Source organism: Nerophis lumbriciformis, linkage group LG12, assembly GCF_033978685.3.
Source record: "Nerophis lumbriciformis linkage group LG12, RoL_Nlum_v2.1, whole genome shotgun sequence".
NCBI lineage: Eukaryota > Metazoa > Chordata > Actinopteri > Syngnathiformes > Syngnathidae > Nerophis > Nerophis lumbriciformis.
The window spans coordinates 45,087,679-45,106,884 of NC_084559.2; the positions used below are offsets into that span (position 1 = coordinate 45,087,679).

Below are 19,206 nucleotides of genomic sequence, written 5' to 3' on the forward strand. Positions count from 1 at the left end.
TCTACACCTGACATCCAGTGTAGAACCAAGTACAAGAGCGTATCTCGTCAATACTACTGATTACATCGATATTTTTTATCATCACAAAATCTTTTTTCTTTTAAAAAAAAATTCATATTATATTCATAAACTCAGGAAATAGGTCCCTGGACACATAAGAACTTAAATTATGACCAATGTATGACCCTGTATCTACTTGGTATCGGATCGATACCTAAATTTGTGGTATCATCCAAAACTAATGTAAAGTATCAAACAACAGAAGAATAAGTGATTATTACATTTTAACAGAAGTGGAGATGGAACATGTTAAAACAGGAAATAACCAGATATTACCAGTAAATGAACAAGTAGATTCATAATACTTTTTTACAGCTTGTCCTTTATAATTTTGACAAAATAATAGAATGATAAATGATACAATATGTTACTACATACGTCAGCAGACTAATTAGGAGCCTTTGTTTGTTTACTTACCGCTAAAAGACAAGTTGTCTCGTATGTTCACTGTGTTATTTGAATTATTTGTGGTGTTCTTGTATACATGTACGGAATAGGGATCGATTTATTGGCCAGAGTATTTCCGCCTCTTCCTCTGCTGGTAGGTCGCCTTTTACCACAATTGTCCCTCGCCACATTGCGCTTCAAATATTGCGGCATCACTACATCGCATAATGAATTTTGGCCTACCTTAATTGTTCGCATTTTAGTGCCGCATTTGTCTTACTTTCTATTATGTTGTGGCGCTCGCTAAAGATATTCGCCAAGCAGGACTTCCGTTTCCGGGTTATGGGTGAACAATGCCAACAACAATAGGTGGCTAAATTTGGCGCTACTGTAGCCTCACCATGACAATCAAATTGACAAACTTTGTGATGCACTTCATCTTCGTGTCCTGCCTCATCAATAACACATGTTCACATTGGTGAGTATAATGCCATGAGTATTGTGATAAGACGAGACCAGTGCTGGCGCGCCACCTAATGCTAACATGCTAACAGCAATTAGCAGCTGTCCGGGCAACGCCAACTAGAGATGAACTCTGTTTATGCACTTCCACTTGGAGATCATCAGCTCCAAATGACATTGGTGAGCGATGTGAAATGACAACATTGAGATGGGACATGCAATGCTAACAACACGGGATGCTAACAACATGGCTAATGGTTGTAACTGTTACTGTCAAGTTGCCTGTGGTTTGGGTATGGAGTGAAATTACTGCCAAAACTCCACAAAAATGTTTTTACTCACGACCAACGATTCGCAAGTTAAAAAAAACTTAACAATTTTCTTTTTGATTTGATTTGATATATTTTATTTCAAATATGCAAAAATAAAAAATAAACAATTCGTAAGTATGAAAGCTATTTTGTTTCAGTGAAAAAATTATTTGCAAGTATTCCCCAAGGGGAAACATTTTCAACCTGTAAATTAACCTGTGAGTTTTCCCTCTCTTCTGTCTGCCATTTTATTTCCCACCCTGCTTCTTCTTGGTTATTGTTGGCGCCATTTTCGGCACCAGGCGCAAATAACAGTAGCTCTGACTGCCTTAGATTGACTCAGCAGCACTACCTGTCGTAAAGAGCAAATTATGGATGCTCTGAGTGCAATTGTGTGGATCACGCAGTGTGGATTATTACTACCAAAAGTTTTAACTTGAAGACAATTGTTTTTATACTTGCGAATCATATTTTTAATTGAAGAAAATTGTTTTTATACTTGCAAATCGTTTTTTATTAGCAGAGAATTGTTTTTTTTTTACTTGCGAATCGTTTTTCAAATTGAAGAAAATTGTTTCCAGAACGATACTAGAAGGCAACATATTGGCTAAAAAGAGTGTAGAGGTGACTGTATGGGTGTCATTTCATGTTTAGGTGACTATATAGGTGTCATTTCATGTTTAGAGGGCTCTTAATTTTTATGTTTAAAATGTATTTAGATGGTCATATAGTTGTTTTATGCTCTATAACACGTTTCAAACTCAAGGCCCGGGGGCCAGATCTGGCCCGCCACATCATTGTATGTGGCCTGCAAAACCCTGGGGAAAGTGTGTGTTAATAAAATACTTAATTTTTTTTACTAAATGCAAATAATTATTTCGATTTTGACAGGAAAAAATGCATCTTTTAAACGTTATTATCTAACCATGCCAAATATTACATTATTATATAGTGTTTTACAGAAATCGGTTAGTAAAGATAACAGTTTGTACATGGAAAAAATCTAATAATCAAGTGCATAGTCAATGGTGTAATAATATGAGGTGATTACTGGTACACATTTATATCAATGCTGTCAAATGATATATATATATACATATTTTTTAAATCAAATCAATTCGAATTTTGATTAATCACAGGTTATTGCCCGCATGCATAATTTTGATTACCGTATTTTTCGGACTATAAGTCGCAGTTTTTTTCATAGTTTGGCCGTGGGTGCGACTGATGTGTGAAATTATTAACACATTACCGTAAAATATCAAATAATATTATTTAGCTCATTCACGTAAGAGACTAGACGTATAAGATTTCATGGGATTTAGCGATTAGGAGTGACAGATTGTTTGGTAAACGTATAGCATGTTCTATATGTTATAGTTATTTGAATGACTCTTACCATAATATGTTACGTTAACATACAAGGCACGTTCTCAGTTGGTTATTTATGCGTCATATAATGTATATTATTCAGCCTGTTGTTCACTATTCTTTATTTATTTTAAATTGCCTTTCAAATGTCTATTCTTGGTGTTGGGTTTTATCAAATATATTTCCCCAAAAAGTGTGACTTATACTCCAGTGCGACTTATATATGTTTTTTTCCTTCTTTATTATGCATTTTTGGCAGGTGCGACTTATACTCCGGTGCGACTTATACTCCGAAAAATACGGTAGTTTTAAAAAGTGGCCCTCGAAAGGGAGCCATTACTGTGACGTGGCCCTCAATGAAAACAAGTTTGACACCCCTGCTCTATATCAATATTCGATGTATTAATAATAATCCTACCTCGCGGATTTGTTTACCACGGTCAGGCCTGCAACCAATTAGCTGCAATAAACAAGGAGTGGCAGTATTTTTTTTTCTTTGGTCACTGTATGCTACATTACATATTTCTACCTCAAAGTAAACAGCAACATTGTTTTAGTCCGGTCTGGTTCAGTTAGCTGCTGCAGTTAGCAGTGTCTTTGACCTCTTGACCTGCTCTTGTTCTAGGCGGTCCTTCAGTACCTGTACACCGGCAGCCTGAATGAGAGTCGAGGCGATCTGATGCAGGTGGCCACCATCGCAGAGCTCCTCGAGGTGTTCGACCTACGGATGATGGTGGCCAATGTGCTCAACAGGGAGAGTTTCATGAACCAGGAGATAACCAAGGCATTCCATGTCCGCAGAGCCAACCGCATCAAGGAGTGTCTCAACAAAGGCACCTTTGCTGGTAATCTTCCGTACTGATTCAAATTCCGATATTAGAATTGGTGATAATACAGATTTTTTCCGTGGATGCATCAGTTAATGTTTGGGTGTTGAAAGAGTGAGTGACTGTAAAGACAACTCCAGGCAGTTTCTTTGACAATGTTCACACTGCAGGCCAATTCACATATTTAGGCACATATGTAACATCCATCTGTTTTTTTTCGCGTCAGTGTAAACAGTACAATTCCGGTATTTTCACGTCCAACCCAGACCTCTTTTATATGAGGTCAAAAATCCCAATATGAATCCAATGCAACTGTAGTCTGATGCACGGTCATTTTTACAGTGCATTACTGTACGGTAATTAAAAAAAACATTAGCACTGTTAGTAAAATTCTTCCGACTGAGCTGCCATTTTTTTAATGTGAAATGTACAGTGGTTGTTTTTACAGTAACATTTATGTAAATGGAAAAACGGTACCGCTGTTATTTTGACAGTAAAATTCTGGCGACAGAGCTGTTAGTTTTGAACCGTAAAATGTATGGTTGTTTTTACAGTAAATAACTGTAAATGGAAAAACGGTAGTCCTGTTATTTTGATGGTAAAATTCTGGTGATTCTTTTTTTTGACCATAAATTCTACGATTGTTGTTTTGACAGTGAATTACTGTAAATAGAAAAACGGCACCACATATATTTTGACCGTAAAATTCTGGCGACAGAGCTGCCATATTTTTTTTGCCTTTTTTAGAGTGCATTACTGTAAATGAAAAAATGGAACCCCTGTTATCTTGATTGTATAATTCTGGTGACTAAGCTGTCATTTTTTTTACTGTAAATTCTATGGTCATTTTTTTAACAATGTATTACTGTGAATAGAAAAACAGCACCACTGTTTTTTTACACAAAAATGTTGGCGACTTAGCTGTCAGTCTACTGACTTCTTTTACAGTATACGCTAAATAATTTGGTTATTTTTTTTTTTTCATAATTTTTGCAAATATGTATAAAAATCCATCCATCTTCTTCCGCTTATCCAAGATCGGTTCACGGGGGAAGCAGCCTAAGCAGAGAAGCCCACACTTCCCTTTCCCAGCTCTTCCCAGGGGATTCCAAGGCGTTTTGTCCTGGGTCTTCCCTACAGCCTAAACGCGCCCTAAACACCTCCCCAAGGAGGCGTCCGGGGGTCATCCAAACAACCTTAACTGGCTCCTCTCGATTTTGAGGAGCAGTGGCTTTAATCTGAGCCTCTCTCGAGTTTCTCATAGAATCTTTTAGTGGAAGCCCCACCACCTGACGGAGGAAACAAATTTTGGCCGCTTGTACCTGTGAGCTTGTCCCTACGGTCATAACCATAGGTGAGGATAGGGACGTAGCTCGACCGGTTGATTGCGAGCTTTGCCTTCCAGCTCAGCTCCTTCTAAACCATGACGAATCGATACAGGGTCCGCATCACTACAGACGCCGCACCGATCCGCCTGTCTCTCTCCCGATCCACTCTTCCTTCACTCGTGAACAAGACTCTGAAATACTTGAACTCCTCCACTTGGGGCAAGATCTCCCCAACCAGATGGCACTCCACCTTTTCTGGGCGAGAACCATGGACTCAGACATGTAGGTGCTGATTCTCATACTAGTCGCTTCACAATTGGCTGTGAACCGATCCAGTGAGAGCTGAAAATCATGGCCAGAAGAAGCCAGCAGGACCACATTATAAACTGGATCCCCTCCACGCCCCTGACTGCGCCTAGAAGTTCTGTCCATAAATGTTATGAACAGAATCGGTGACAAAGGCCAGCCTTGGCGGACTCCAACGCTTACTGTACCGGTAAATGGGTCCGACTTACTGCCGGCAATGTGGACCAAGCTCTGATACAGATCATACAGGGAGCAGACCACCACAATCATATTAAAATTTTTTTTATAGATCATTAAAACAAATCAAATTTAACAAAATATCCATAGTTGCCATCATAAGCTGCAGTGTGAACATAGCTTTTGAGTCTCTTAACAATGTACACTTTGTGTACATTTGTGGTATACTTACCATTCATTTCTACTAGAGAATGCACATTTAGTATTTTGTTGTTTTCCTTGCAGTTGAAGTCTTCTTAAAGTTATCAAATGACTTGATGACTGCCTGCCACTTCAGTCTGCTTGGTCGTCTCGTCTCCGTCATTGCGTGCCTCCTTTGTCTTTGTGTTGTCTTGTCTGTCCCCCCTCCCCCCAAGCTGTTGTGTTTGCATGCTACTATCAGTGCCATGCATCCAATGTGTCTCAACAATCACTTGTATTCTTCATCGTCATGATGGGAGTCCTATTCATAACGCTAATGAATAGTTATTTGATGATTTGTTTAACAAGGTATGCGTAAAATAGGCCAACATTGTTTCCTTTGAGATACATGCCATAATGAAGTGATTCCTAGAGATTCCGAGCAACGCAATACAGTCCTATACATGATTTATTCCATTTCCTTTATCTTGCGTCTGTTCTCCTTCCCTGACTCTTTGTCAAAAGCTGTTGTGTCCCTCTGTCAATTTATCTCTTTGTCTGTCTACATGTGTCTCTATGTCTGTGTGTGTGTGTCTGTCTGTCCTCTGTGGCTCTGTCTGCCTTGTCTGTCCTTTCCCCCCTCTGTAGCTTGGGCTTCTGTGGCATTCCACGAGATGAATGCTCTTTTCCCACCCCGGTTTCAGATGTGGTGTTCCGGCTGGACGATGGCTACCTCCCCGGCCACAAACCCCTGCTCATCTCCAGCTGTGACTGGATGGCTGCAATGTTCCGGGGATCTTTCATGGAAAGCTACATTGAAGAGGTGAGGTTAAAAAAATACACTGACACTTGTGATGTTATTAGGCCCTGTCTACATTATAGGCCAATATCAAATGTATGTGTCTTATCAAAAATTCTGCAATCTTTTGTTTGTGATCACTTGAAAGAGTTCCTCTCGTCAAAAGTATTTGTAAATATCAATTAGGCTGTTCATTGTAGCAGTTATCACTGCTACAATGAATGTGGTAAATGACATCATTGTAGGGCTTGATTAAAAAAACAGTATTGTACTTCCCCTTTTTTTGATCTCTCCAAAGCGTTTGAAACAGTAGACCACACTATTTTAAAACGCAGGCTGTTTCTCATTGGACTGTCAGAACATACGGTCGCTTGGTTTTCTAATTATTTAGAAAAGTGGACCCAGCGTATTAATAAATACGAGGGCCTTTGTTCAGAATTTGTCAATGTTCATAAAGGGGTGCCTCAGGGATCTGTATTGGGGTCCCTCTTATTTATTATATACATCAATGATCTCGAACAACATTTCTCTGATGCTAATATGCATTTTTATGCTGACGATAAAATTAGTTATTGCTCTGGATCATCCGTTGAACAGGCTGTAACTCCCTGCAGAAAGCTTTTGTCGCTGTGCAGAATTCACTTATTGACTTAAAACTGGTTCTCAATGCTGACAAGACAAAACTTATGCTGTTTTACAAACATAGGAAGGTGCCTCAAACTCCCCCGGTCATGTCCCATCTTGAAGGGAATGTCATAGAAGTGGTGCATACATGTAAATACCTTGGGGTTTAATTGATGACTCTCAATTTTAAACCTTTTATTGATAAACCGGTGAAGACACTAAAATTTAGATTGTTTTTTTTTTTCTGTAATAAGAGATGTTTTTCATTTGGTGTAAAAAAGCGCATTTTCTCTGCCACATTTTTATCTGTGCTAGATTATGGTGATCTTTTTATATGAATGCTACTCATTCCTGTCTTCAGATGGTGGACTGTGTTTACCATGCTTCTTTGAGGTTCTTCACCTTTAACTGTAGAGCCATGACACACCACTGTGACTTGTACTCTCATGAGGGATGGCCTTCTCTGTCCACTAGGAGACAGTGTCATTGGTACACTTTTATTTTCAAGGCTCTTCTGGGACTATTTCCCGAATACATTTGTGCATTGATTTCACAGAGAAGTACGGACTCTTATGCACTGAGATCCAATGATCAGCTGTTGCTCTCTGTCCATTTTGCTCGCACTGAGCTATGGAAAAAAGCTTTTGTCTATGCAGCTCCTTTTTGCTTGGAACATGTTACAAAGACACTGAAAGATGACTTAATTGTTATCCTTAAATGCTTTTAAATCTAAACAGAGCATTTGAAGGAGCCTCATTCATCTATAACTGTTTTACTTGATGTCCATCCTGTCATTTTAATGTGTAATGTGAATGCAATTTTATGTGTAACTTTGCTGCCCTTAAAAAAGAGTTTTTCAATCTCAATGGGATTTTCCTTGTTAAATAAAGGTAAATAAGAAAAACCAATAAGCCGGATAACTCCTTTATCAAATAACTATTTAGCCTAAACCCTGTGTCAGCCAGACTAACCCATTGTTTAAGGTTCCCGTCCTTGGAATTTTTTTTACACGGGTAAGTGCGCCGTCTATTTCTTAAATCTCTGGCTCTTAGCTCCTATGGACTCATTGATCGTTTATAAACGGAGTTCGGAGAGGAAGTGACGTCAGAAAGAATGCGCCACAGCCAGCTTCAGAACAACCGGTTTCCACTCAGAGGTAACCAGAAAGATAGAGGCGAATCATCCAGACATGCCCGTGTTTCTCCTTCTTCTACATGTACAGGCGCTTGTAGAAATCACACATGAATACCTTAAGACAGACCTGGGCATTCTACGACCCGCGGGCCACATCCGGCCCTTTGTGCGTCCCTGTCGGCCCGCGTGAGGCCAATTATAAATTACAAAATACATTTTAAAAAGTATCTATGTCGAGTGTGCAATACAACGGTGCTGCTTTTGTTTTGAAAAGCGTTATTTGTATTACTTCCGTGTGGACTATGCTCGTGCGCGATTGTGAGTGAATGTGAACAGCAGCAATCACAAATTACAAAATACATTTAAAAAAACATCTATGTCGTGCGTGCAATACAACTGTGCTGCTTTTATTTTCAAAAGTGTTATTTATGGGCGTATGTCCGTGTGTAACCTGTGAGTGAAGGTGCACAGCGGCAAGTGATGCACGGTTACCCCCGAGACGCTAAAAAGAGAAAAGTTGATGACGAATGCCGTGTTTTCAACAAGACATGGACTGCTAAGTATTTCTTTACAGAAATTAAAAGTAAAGCCGTGTGCTTAATTTGTGGTACACAGGTTGCTGTGTTTAAAGAATATAATTTGAATCGCCACTACACGACGAAGCACTAGGAATCTGTCTGATGAAGCGCGCGCAAGGGAGGCTGATGCGTTGATGGTAAAACTGCAAACCCAACAAGGACTTTTTGCCAAATTTCACACCCCCAGAGATGCAGCTGTCAGGACAAGTTTCGTCATTTCTCACAAAATCGCCAGAAAAAGTAAGGCGTTTTCTGACGGAGAGTTTATTAAGGAGTGCTTATTGAACTCTGTTGTGCTGATATGCCCGGAGAAGAGGGGCGCATTTGAGAACGTGTCACTCTCCCGACGCACTGTAACGAGGCGGGTTGAGACCATCGCTGGAAACTTGGAGCTTCAGCTGAAGAACAGAACGACCGACTTTGAAAGATTTGATTCATATATGATGGCTTAGGTGTGATTCACTACAATAGGGCTAGTCTAACCTGCTGATGGTGAGGCAAGCAAGGTTTACTGTTCAAAGAAATGTGACAATAAGCTACTTTGAAATACTTCACATACCAGACTGCCGGGTAAAGATACACTTCCAGGTCAGAGGTGACTATGACATAATATATGCGCCTCTGCCATCTTCTGCGCATGCGTACTCGGTCGCGTTGCGCCAGCGGACAGAGAGGGGAGGGGATCTTAAATGATGACATTGTATGTGTGTGTGGAGAGGGATAAGATAAGATATCCTGTAGAACCTTAGCCGACTTAGTGTAGAGGCAGCCTTAGGCCCTTTCTCCACTAAGGTTATCCAGGGTAAATCCCACCTAACCTTATTTGTGTCCACACACACACAATGGTCGTTTAAGAACCTCTTCCCCCCTCCGTCCGCCGGCGCAACGCAACCACGTACGAATGCGCGAAAAAAATCCGCGCGTCATAGTCACCTCCGACCTGGAAGTGTATTCTTACCCTGTGTTTCAATGTAGACTATTGCCACATTTCTTTTAACAGTAAACCTTGCTTGCCTCACCATCATCAGGTTAGACTATTGTAGTGAATCACACCTGAGCCATCATACATGAATCATATATTTAATGGACGCTTGAAAGTAAACAATGTGATAAAGAACATTTTACAACAATCATAGATATCTGTTCAGGACACTGCTTGGAGGCTGAAATTGGCGGTCGTACTTGACGGCCGCAACCACTTCATGGCTTTACAATAGTTATTGAGTACAAAACTAGAAGTTGAGTAATCGCTCGACATACATCGCGGACAATAACTAGTAATAGTCTGCTTTGCCAGTCCAAATGTAATCACGTTTTTTTGTAGTCTGTCGTTGTTTCCCCTTCGACAAATGGACAAAGTTTTTCACTAAGTAGAATCACAACTGACCTGGACATTCAAAAGTTCTCTTGCCGTTCAGCTGGAACAACACACTCATTGACAAACATATCCCACCAGGCTGCCGTTCTTCCAGGGCTTATGCAAAACCGTCGCTCAACCGTCTATGTTGCCGTCTGAGATGTGTTGCATCCGAAATAGCTGCAATTGCGCGTTTGCTTCATGTCTGGATGACTCGCCTCCATCTTTCTGACTTCACTTCCTGTGTGGGGCGCGGCCTTTCTGGCGTCACTTCCTCTCCGAACTCAGTTTGAAAACGATCAATGAGTCCATACAAAGCTAAGAAGAAATTCAAGAAATAAACGGCGCACTTACCCGTGTAAAAATTTGTCTGAAGAGGGGGGCCTTAAACGCTGGTTTAGTGTGGCTGAAACGGGGGCTTAGGCTAAATAATTATTATCCGGCTTAGTGTAGACATAGCCTTAGTTTGAGTAAAAAAAACAAGGTGTAGTCTCAGTGAAGCCATGACATACTGTCTGGTAATTTATTATATTTACGGCTAATACTGATTACATGGATTTAATCCCACACCCATGTTTAGTTGTGAACCTGACATTTAATGCTCAAAGTTGGTTTATTCTTGTCGCTGTCTCAGTGTTGATGGTAAAAGTACATGCAAATCACTCTGACATGACAGCTTTGCATCAACTTCCTTTCGAATAGTGTGGGAGTATATTTTAGGACGGAGTGGAGCATCCCCCGAGGGGGGAAAAGAGCCTGAAACTCACAAATGTGAGAGTAGCACATGATCAGCCAGCATTCTATTTTCATGATCATGTCACACTTCCTTCTCTGTATTTTTAGATTCACACATTTCATGCTGTTGTGTGATAACATGACTTCACAGCGTCCATGTTGGACTCTTGTTACAATGGTCGTGCATTTTAAACTAATGAATCCGCATTCTGCTGTGGTAACTCAACTCAAGAGTGTTTTGAGTTTTTAAGATGGTTATGCTTTAAGTCAGTGGTTATTTAACCCATTGTTGAGCCGCGAGCGCCCACTAGAGGTCTGCCAAAAAATATTTGTTTCTCAGCTGTGGTCCATATGGTTGTAATACACTTCTCCACCACTTGTGGCAGTAATGACAATGTCAAACAAACAAAATAATTGTGGAGATAGTCAAAGAGAAGTTTCTTAAGCGCAAAAAATATGGTAAAGGGGTGACGTTGTATTTTTATTTGCACATTAATTTTATCTACAGCTTAGTTATATATATATAAAATATATTATTGATTCAGAATGTATTTATTTCAGCACTGTGTAATTGTCTGCATTTTTTGTATCAGTTTTTATAAGTCCCTTCTTTTGCAGTTTATTTGATTATTATTTCTTTATCAGCCTGACCTAAGCCTTGATGATGATCTTCTTGATTAAAACATTGTTTCATATCATTTGACAAGGTTTATCATGTTACACTGTAAGTAGGTTAGATTTAATTATTAAATACAAATAAGAGTAAAATTACTAATTCAGTGAACCCCTTTTTTAAGCCGCAAGCAAACATCTGAGTTACACGCAACCCCGGCATTAGCTAGCATAGCAAATGTCACAGTGAACACCGTAAGATCCACCCGAGACATCTGGTTTTGCTCGCTAGCATTAGCTTGTAGCGAGAGATGGACATAACGTTGTTTTCCAACAATAATAAGGAATAAAGTAAGCGTGAAGGACAGTGCTGAAAAGAAATTGGTGATTTTCATTGAATTAAAAAAAGAAATATTGAAGCAGAATATGTCTAATGCCAGCCAAGAATGTCAAAAAATATATAAGGCTGAGATTTGTCAATGAAAATATGGCAACGCTGCTGATAGTAGCTCAACGGAGATACTGTAGAGGTTTGATCTCCAAAGAAAAGGCTGTACATTATTATATTACTTCATTAAACTAGTTTGTACTATTGGATTGTTTTTCATATAGCATTTCTTATGTAAACATATTTTTATTTTTAAAAGGCATGCCACATGTTAAAATCGTGCTGTTTTGGTGTGCCGAGCATTAATTGGATTAATTTCAATTTGTTTTAATGTGGGATGTTGATTTGAGAACCAATTAAGCATGTCCGTTGAGGTACTACTGTAATATAATACTTTGTGATTTTAAAATGAGCATTTGAATATACCAAAATAGTAAAAATTTAATGATTTTATAGAGTTAAATTACATAAATTGTCTATAGTCTAGTTCAGGGATGACAAACTCGTTTTCATTTTGGGCCACATCGCAATTATGGCTGCCATCAAAGGCCCACTTGAAACAGTGAATAATGTATGAATTTGCCTCTGGATTTCATTATTAATTATATAAATTGTTTTAAGTAGACTGTCGATTTTACAGAAAAAACTTTACATTTACAAAATGTTAGTGTAAAAGTGTACATATATATATTTTTTTACAACATTTTACGGTAAATATAAAAACAGTACCACTGTTTTGTTTTTTATGGGAAAAGCTGGCAGCTTAGTTGCCAGAATTTTACTGTTAAATTTACATTGGTTTTTGCAACATGAGTTCTTTTTTTATTCTGGCAATTTAGCTGCCAGTTTTTCTTCCGTAAAACAAATGTACCGCCATTCCATTTACAGTAATACACCGTTAAAAACAACAACCGTAGATTTTACAGTCAAAAACTGGCAGCTCAGTCAACAGAATTTTAACGCAAAAAACCAGTAGTCGTTTTTTTTTTTTTGAATTTACAGTAATATGCTGTAAAGAACAACGTAAAATTTATTGTAATTTTTAAATAACTTGATGGGTAGTTTGCTGTAAAGTTAAGTATTTTTATTTAGACGAAAACATGTTTGGAAAGTATGATAATATACTGTAATATTTGTTGCAATATTGGATACTATTAAAGTTTAAAAGGTATGCAATTTCAAGCAGGACATAAAAAAATCAATCAATTTAGTGAGAAAATTTTAAGTACTTTATTGACACATATCATTTCCAGGTGTTTGTGGGCCAGATAAAATGATGTCGCGGGCCAGATCTGGCCCCCGGACCTTGTGTTTGATAGCTGTGGTCTAGTTTGACTTCTGTCAGTGTGGTCTTTATTATCTAAGTCAATAATTTTACTGTAGCTTTTACGTCAGAAGCATTTTTTCCCGCTACTTTTACTTCTGAAAGCGGTAGAAAATGGATATCCTTAATTTTCACATTGTGTGCTAACTTTCATGAAAGGTTTTTTGCCTAACCAGCCCTTACAATCACAGGTTAACATGGCACAGACGGAAGTGCCATGAATGTAACCACTTAATAACGCAGCCTGGCCTCAGCTGGGCTTTTCGAGACCACCCTGGTTTCAGTGTTGTGACTTTTAGTCGTAACGAGAGGTCTCACCACGCTGACATTCTCTTAATTGGTTGTAGACGTAGAGCTTTAAGGAGGGTCTCAGTGGGTAAACCAGGAGTGTTCTTGGTAGACTTCAGGTGGTCTCTCGGGTCAGCGTCTTCTTTCCGGCTTTGCTTCCTGGGATGAGACTGCGTAACCTGTCATAATGAAACAACAGGACTATCTCATTCATATGCATTTATTTATATAACTCTCACTAACGCACAGCGGGTCTTTCGTCAGTGAACAGCTCTTATGAAGTGAATTTAATTGTGTAGATGCTCGGTGTATCCCTACAAGCACAGTTCTCCACACACTGTCCCCTGCCCTTTACAGTCTTCCCTCGTTTATCGCTGTTAATTGGTTGTGGGCCTGGCCGTGGTAAATGCATTTCTGCAAAGTGGGATTTATATTAAATATAAATGGAATATGTTCATAGCTAGAGCATTAAAAACTCTTCAATACATTCTCAATCAATTATATTGTACATTATGAGAACATTTCAGAAATAAAATAGCACCCACATAGTCACCTTTTGATCCAATATAGCAAAAATAATAAAACAATGAGACATACTCATGGTTGTCCCTGACTAAACTTGGGCTCTAAGTGCAATTTTATTTTAGTTGGAGGTCTCCTGCAGTGCTCTTACAACACATTTTCACACTTTTTTGTGTATGTGAAAGGATTTTGATGCTTTTTAATCAAACTCAAATGTATTTTGATGTTTTGTACTAAAACCAATTAACAGGAAACAAATTGTGCAATTAGCAATTTTAACATTATTAAAACCTAAATTTATGTCAAGTAATCTGTCTTTTATTGATGTTTATTGGTTGCAGATATGACTGCGGTAAATCAGTTTCCACAAAGTTGGAGAAAGCAAATATTTTCTTAGCGCTATAATAAACAACTGTTTACTACCTTTTACATACGTTTTTCAACATTCTGAGAGCCTTCGAGACATTAAATGACACCCTTTACTCACCTTTACACTCTTACAGTGCTTTATGGTAATGCTTCCTGAGGCTGAGCCAATCAGTGGCCACAATACTGAACAGTGCGCTCTGATTGGTTTGGTCTCTTTATTGACCAAAATTAATGTAGCAGTGATAATTTTTTTGTTAATTTAAGGCATTTTTATGCTTTAAAAATGCTTAGTTTAGGACCCCAACAAATTGTAGAATATACTTTAAATAATGTATGTAAGAAGAAAGCTTTATAATAACAATTTGATTGAAAATACAGTACAGGCCAAAAGTTTGGACACACCTTCTCATTCAATGCGTTTTCTTTGTTTTCATGACTATTTACATTGTAGATTGTCACTAAAGGCATCAAAACTATGTATGAACACATTCAGAGTTATGTACTTAACAACAAAAGGTGAAATAACTGAAAACATGTTTTATATTCTAGTTTATTCAAAATAGCCACTCTTTGCTCTGATTACTGCTTTGCACACTCTTGGCATTCTCTCGATGAGCTTCAAGCACACCTGTGAAGTGAAAACCATTTTAGGTGAAGATGAGGTAGATCACCTCGACTTGGTCATTTGAACAGTAGCTCGCCTGCTGAAAAAGTGTGGGAACCTCTGTCCTAGATAAATGTGCAAAGCATCATCTCCATCAGGAAACATTTAATGTTTACACTTGCCTAAACATTTGTATATGGATGCACAGGGAGGAAGTTGGACCTGCGCTCTGCTAAATGGCATCAGATAAAGAATAACGTTTTTTTAAAGCTACATCTGCCCTTAAAACGATGTGTATTTTTTATTCTGACACATGTCCAGGTGCCCATTCCCAGCACGAGTACAGCATGTATGCGAGGTGTGTTGGAGTTCCTGTACTGCGGCATGCTGACACCTTGTCCTCATCTGGAGTCCATAGAACTGATCGTGGTGGCCAACCGTCTTTGTTTACCACGCCTGGTGGCCCTCACTGGTAAGGACTCTAAGCAGTAATAGTGGAAATTAGGAGAAGGCCAGACACCGTAAATACTGACATCCTTTTATATATGTGGGCATCTTCAGAGCAGCAAGCCGTTGATGAGCTCCTGCTGTTGACAGGGAAAGGAGTCGACATTGATGGGCAGGTGTTGGCATACTTGGAGCTAGCGCAGGTCTGATACTGCAACCTTTGAAACACGCATTGACAAAGTTCAGTGACTGTACATATGTGTGACAAATACTATGTTTTGTTCCCCACGTCTAGTTCCACAATGCCAAGCAGCTATCAACCTGGTGTCTCCATCACATCTGCACTAATTATAACAGCATCTGCCGCAAGTTTCCCAAAGACATGAAGGTCATGTCTCCAGGTAAACACACTCATTGTCTTTCTTTGCTGAGATAATTGAGAGGGCCAAAACATTTGCAAAAGCAAACATGAACATCCAAGAACAACATGTTTATTAACAAGATCAATTGCCTGGCAGTTGTTAGACCATAGCTGCACTGGGACTCGGTAATAATGTTCAGGATACAAAATATTTTATATAACCTGTTTTAAGACAAAGATACTTGTGTGTTTTCAGATTTAATTCTCTTAAGTGACTGTGGCTTTTGCTACTGATATTGTCACTGAACAGTACAGATCATTTCATAGCCACGAGGACTGTCAAACGATTCAAATATTTAAAGGTGCCATATGTAATAATTTCACGTCAAGTCATCATTAAATGGCCCTGATACGTCAAAAGGCATGAATAAATCATGTTCTTTTCGAATATTTTTATAACTGATAACAGTAGTTCAGCCGGGATATGCTCATTTCAAAATGAGATTTACAGCCCCGAAATCTTATGGTTTTCATTTCGATCTCCCGCCCTCCACCGTTTGACCAATTAAAAAGTCAGTGAGTGTGTCACATCCAGGTTGTCAGTTACACACCGCCACCTTCGTCTGGCTACTGCCGTTGGTAAAGTTACTAAACATGTCAGACATTAGTAAATCTAAAAGACGGGATGCCTTTGAAAGAGGATGCCTTTGAAAAATGGAGACGATTGAAGATTTTTTCATCTGACGCCAAACTTGCTAATTTCCTCCTTGATAGGTAAATCAAGCATTTACGTTTTCTTATTACTTGTAATAAATGGAAATTAACATTTGGTATGTAAACTATATTGTCCAATACAGTCTATGATCTTGTTTAACAAAGCTAGTATGTTCCTGCAACGAATGCTTAGTGTGATGGTGCTCAGCTTCTAGTGTAATGCTTAGCATGCTAGCCGGGTCAATGACACACAACGTGGGTTGGCTCATAGAATGGCACTCTGCACTGAAAGATGGTGATGTGCGTACATGGAAGAGAATGCAGTGTGTCAAGTTGGATGCACATGGAGATATGCTGAACGGAATGTGGCGGTAATTTTACTGTTGGCCTTGGCTTGCCATCAAAGTAGGCCTATGCGATATATCTTACATATAATTATTTTGATGGTGGTCCGTGCGGTCAAAATAGACATTTTAGCAGGGTAATGCCAACAATCTGTCCCGACTCCCGACCAAAATATTGTTAAGTAACTTTACAAATACATTTGGCTAATCGACATCAGTAAAATGTGTCATAATTGCTTAATTACCATCTTGCAAGAAGCATAAACAAGAGAAACCTACGCTTGTACATTGCGTACTTTGGACTCATATTGAGCTAGCAAAACTAGAAAAATGCTGTGAAAAGGCTAAAAAGAACATCCTTACACTTTCCATCATTGTAACTGAGCTACTGTGTTGAACAATTTCCCTTGTGGATCATTAAAGTTTGTCGAAGTCTAAGTCGAAGTACACAAAGTAGCACTTAGCACAGTAGTTAAGGACAGCAGTGCTGAGTTGACTGAATGAGCGCTGCAGCTCGATCAACCCGCCCACAATGGATGCCACTAATAAACACGTAAATATTTGCATTTAGGAGTTTATTTGATGTCTTGAGGGCATAAAATAATGTTAAACCCCATATTTGGAGGTTCGTATACAGGTTTTTTAAGCTCCAACTATGAAAAAATTTATTTTATAATTATTAATTCCTGCTTTGTGGAAATTAATTCAATCACAGTCAGGTCCGGAACTAATTAAGAGGGATAAGTGAGGGATTGCTGTACAACTTTATTATCGCAAAAATGTTTTTATTCTTGCGGCATTAAAAAAGGCTAAAAAGCACACAAAGTAGCACTTAGCACAGTAGCTAACAACAGCACTGCTGAGCTGACTGAATGAGCGCCGCAGAACGATTAGGCCCGCCCACAGTGGATGTGCTGCCGGGCACAAAATGACTGTGCGCACAATAGGTGGAAGAAAGGTTCGTACACTGAGACAAGGTTTGTGAAAAGTATATTTTAATTCGGCTCGTAGTTCATAAAGTTTGTACAGTGAGGGGTTCGTTAATCGAGATTCCACTGCACACAGATGCTCAACGACTCCTCCGCCAATAAGGAGTAAATTAATAAATGTGTGGTTGTGTGCAGACAACCAGAAGCACTTTGAGAAGCAGCGCTGGCCGCCTGTGTGGTTCCTGAAGGAGGAGGACCGCTACTTGCGATCCCAGAAGGAGCGTGAGCACGAGGAGGAGATCCTGCGCAAGCAGCACACCAAACGAGGCTGGTGTTTCTGGAGACACCCGTCCTCTTCGCCGCACGTCTCCTAGGCGTCCGCCGGCCTGGCCCTTCGTCGGCACCTCGTGCGGCCAGGAGGTTTGAAGCCTTTTCTTTGTCTCTCAATGCAAATCGGACTCAGTGTTCCTCGGATGCCAGCGCGTGGAGAGGGAATGTACTTTTTGTGCCTCTTTACAAGCGCGGGAATGCAGCAATGGCGGACAACCTGACCAGCCTGCGGGTGACAGCAGCACACTCCCTTGGACGTCATCCCGTCCGTAGAATGACTGGACTGGGATCAAGGGCTTTCTATCTCTCCCAGACGCCACCTTCCAGCTCCAGAATTTGTATTTGTTTTTATAACTTTGCCTTCACTGCAGACTGTTAGCTTGCACACACAAAAACCCGTGCCCAGGATCTGCCTGTCTACAACCAGCACTGGATATCCAGGAATCGACTCAACACAACTGTAAGTACTTTGATAAAAATCGTCCATTTTGTAAACCCCCGGCACCTTTCTACATGGCGACCAACCGCTAACTGTTAACTCAGAGCACATTTCTGGATGCTGTAGTTTAAGAGGCTTAACCACACCCACTGACCTATCTAGTCCGTCTCCGTCCTGCACCATGGTCCATTCCCTACACTCAAGCTTGCCAAACTGCACTTCAGAGACTTTCCCAAGTGACCACTCAATAGCAATGACGGAGCCTTACTTGACGCCTCTTCCTGGAGGCACGATGCATCCAGTATTAAAAAAAAAAAAGACACAACGGTAACGTCCATGACCATTAACTAGGCTGCATGGAAGCGCCTCAGCAAGCCTGCCTTTATACCACTGTACCACTAGGGAGTAGCAGTGCTCAGGGCTCCTGCACTACACACTACCAGTTTTATACCTGTGTTTTCTCTTCATGTACGGAGTATTAGGGCCACACTATGAACTCAGAATTACGTCAGTGATGTTATGTTCCGAGCGAAAACGTATAAACTCTTATTTTTCTTTAAAACAAAAAAAATACAGTCCCTTTCTCGTCGCACTTCATCACACAATTTTGTTCTCTTTTTTTAAAAAGCATATTCTATGTATTTATGGACTAAGTGAAGCATTTTCAAACATAAAATGACAAATTTTACTAAAAATATCAATATTTCAGTATTATTGGCTACTAAATGAGACCAAACCAATCACAGCACGATGTTCAGTATCATGGCCGCTGATTGACTCAGCCTCATGCAAGACTACTATATTGGATTAATATTTGTATTTAGGTGTTTATTTGATGTCTTGAGGGCATAAAATAATGTTAAACGCCATATTTGGAAATTCGTAAAAAGGTTTTCTAT

General features: G+C 39.5%; 1 protein-coding gene across 4 annotated transcripts in view; it reads left to right on the plus strand.

Annotated features, from left to right (window-relative positions):
* The window catches only part of rhobtb4 (Rho related BTB domain containing 4), a 129,924-nt gene extending 111,292 nt beyond the window's left edge, over positions 1-18,632 (plus strand). For 3 of the 4 annotated variants that reach the window (XM_061986638.1, XM_061986637.1, XM_072914358.1), the window contains 6 exons: positions 3,217-3,436; positions 6,114-6,232; positions 15,065-15,215; positions 15,305-15,393; positions 15,486-15,591; positions 17,734-18,632. In XM_061986638.1, the coding sequence (XP_061842622.1) occupies positions 3,217-3,436; positions 6,114-6,232; positions 15,065-15,215; positions 15,305-15,393; positions 15,486-15,591; positions 17,734-17,912 (864 nt within the window). In that variant the 3' untranslated portion in view covers positions 17,913-18,632. Of the gene's footprint in view, positions 1-3,216; positions 3,437-6,113; positions 6,233-7,193; positions 8,154-15,064; positions 15,216-15,304; positions 15,394-15,485; positions 15,592-17,733 lie in introns of those variants that run through there. The other variant, XM_061986639.2, reaches the window with a different exon arrangement.
* The last annotated feature ends 574 nt before the right edge of the window (positions 18,633-19,206 follow it).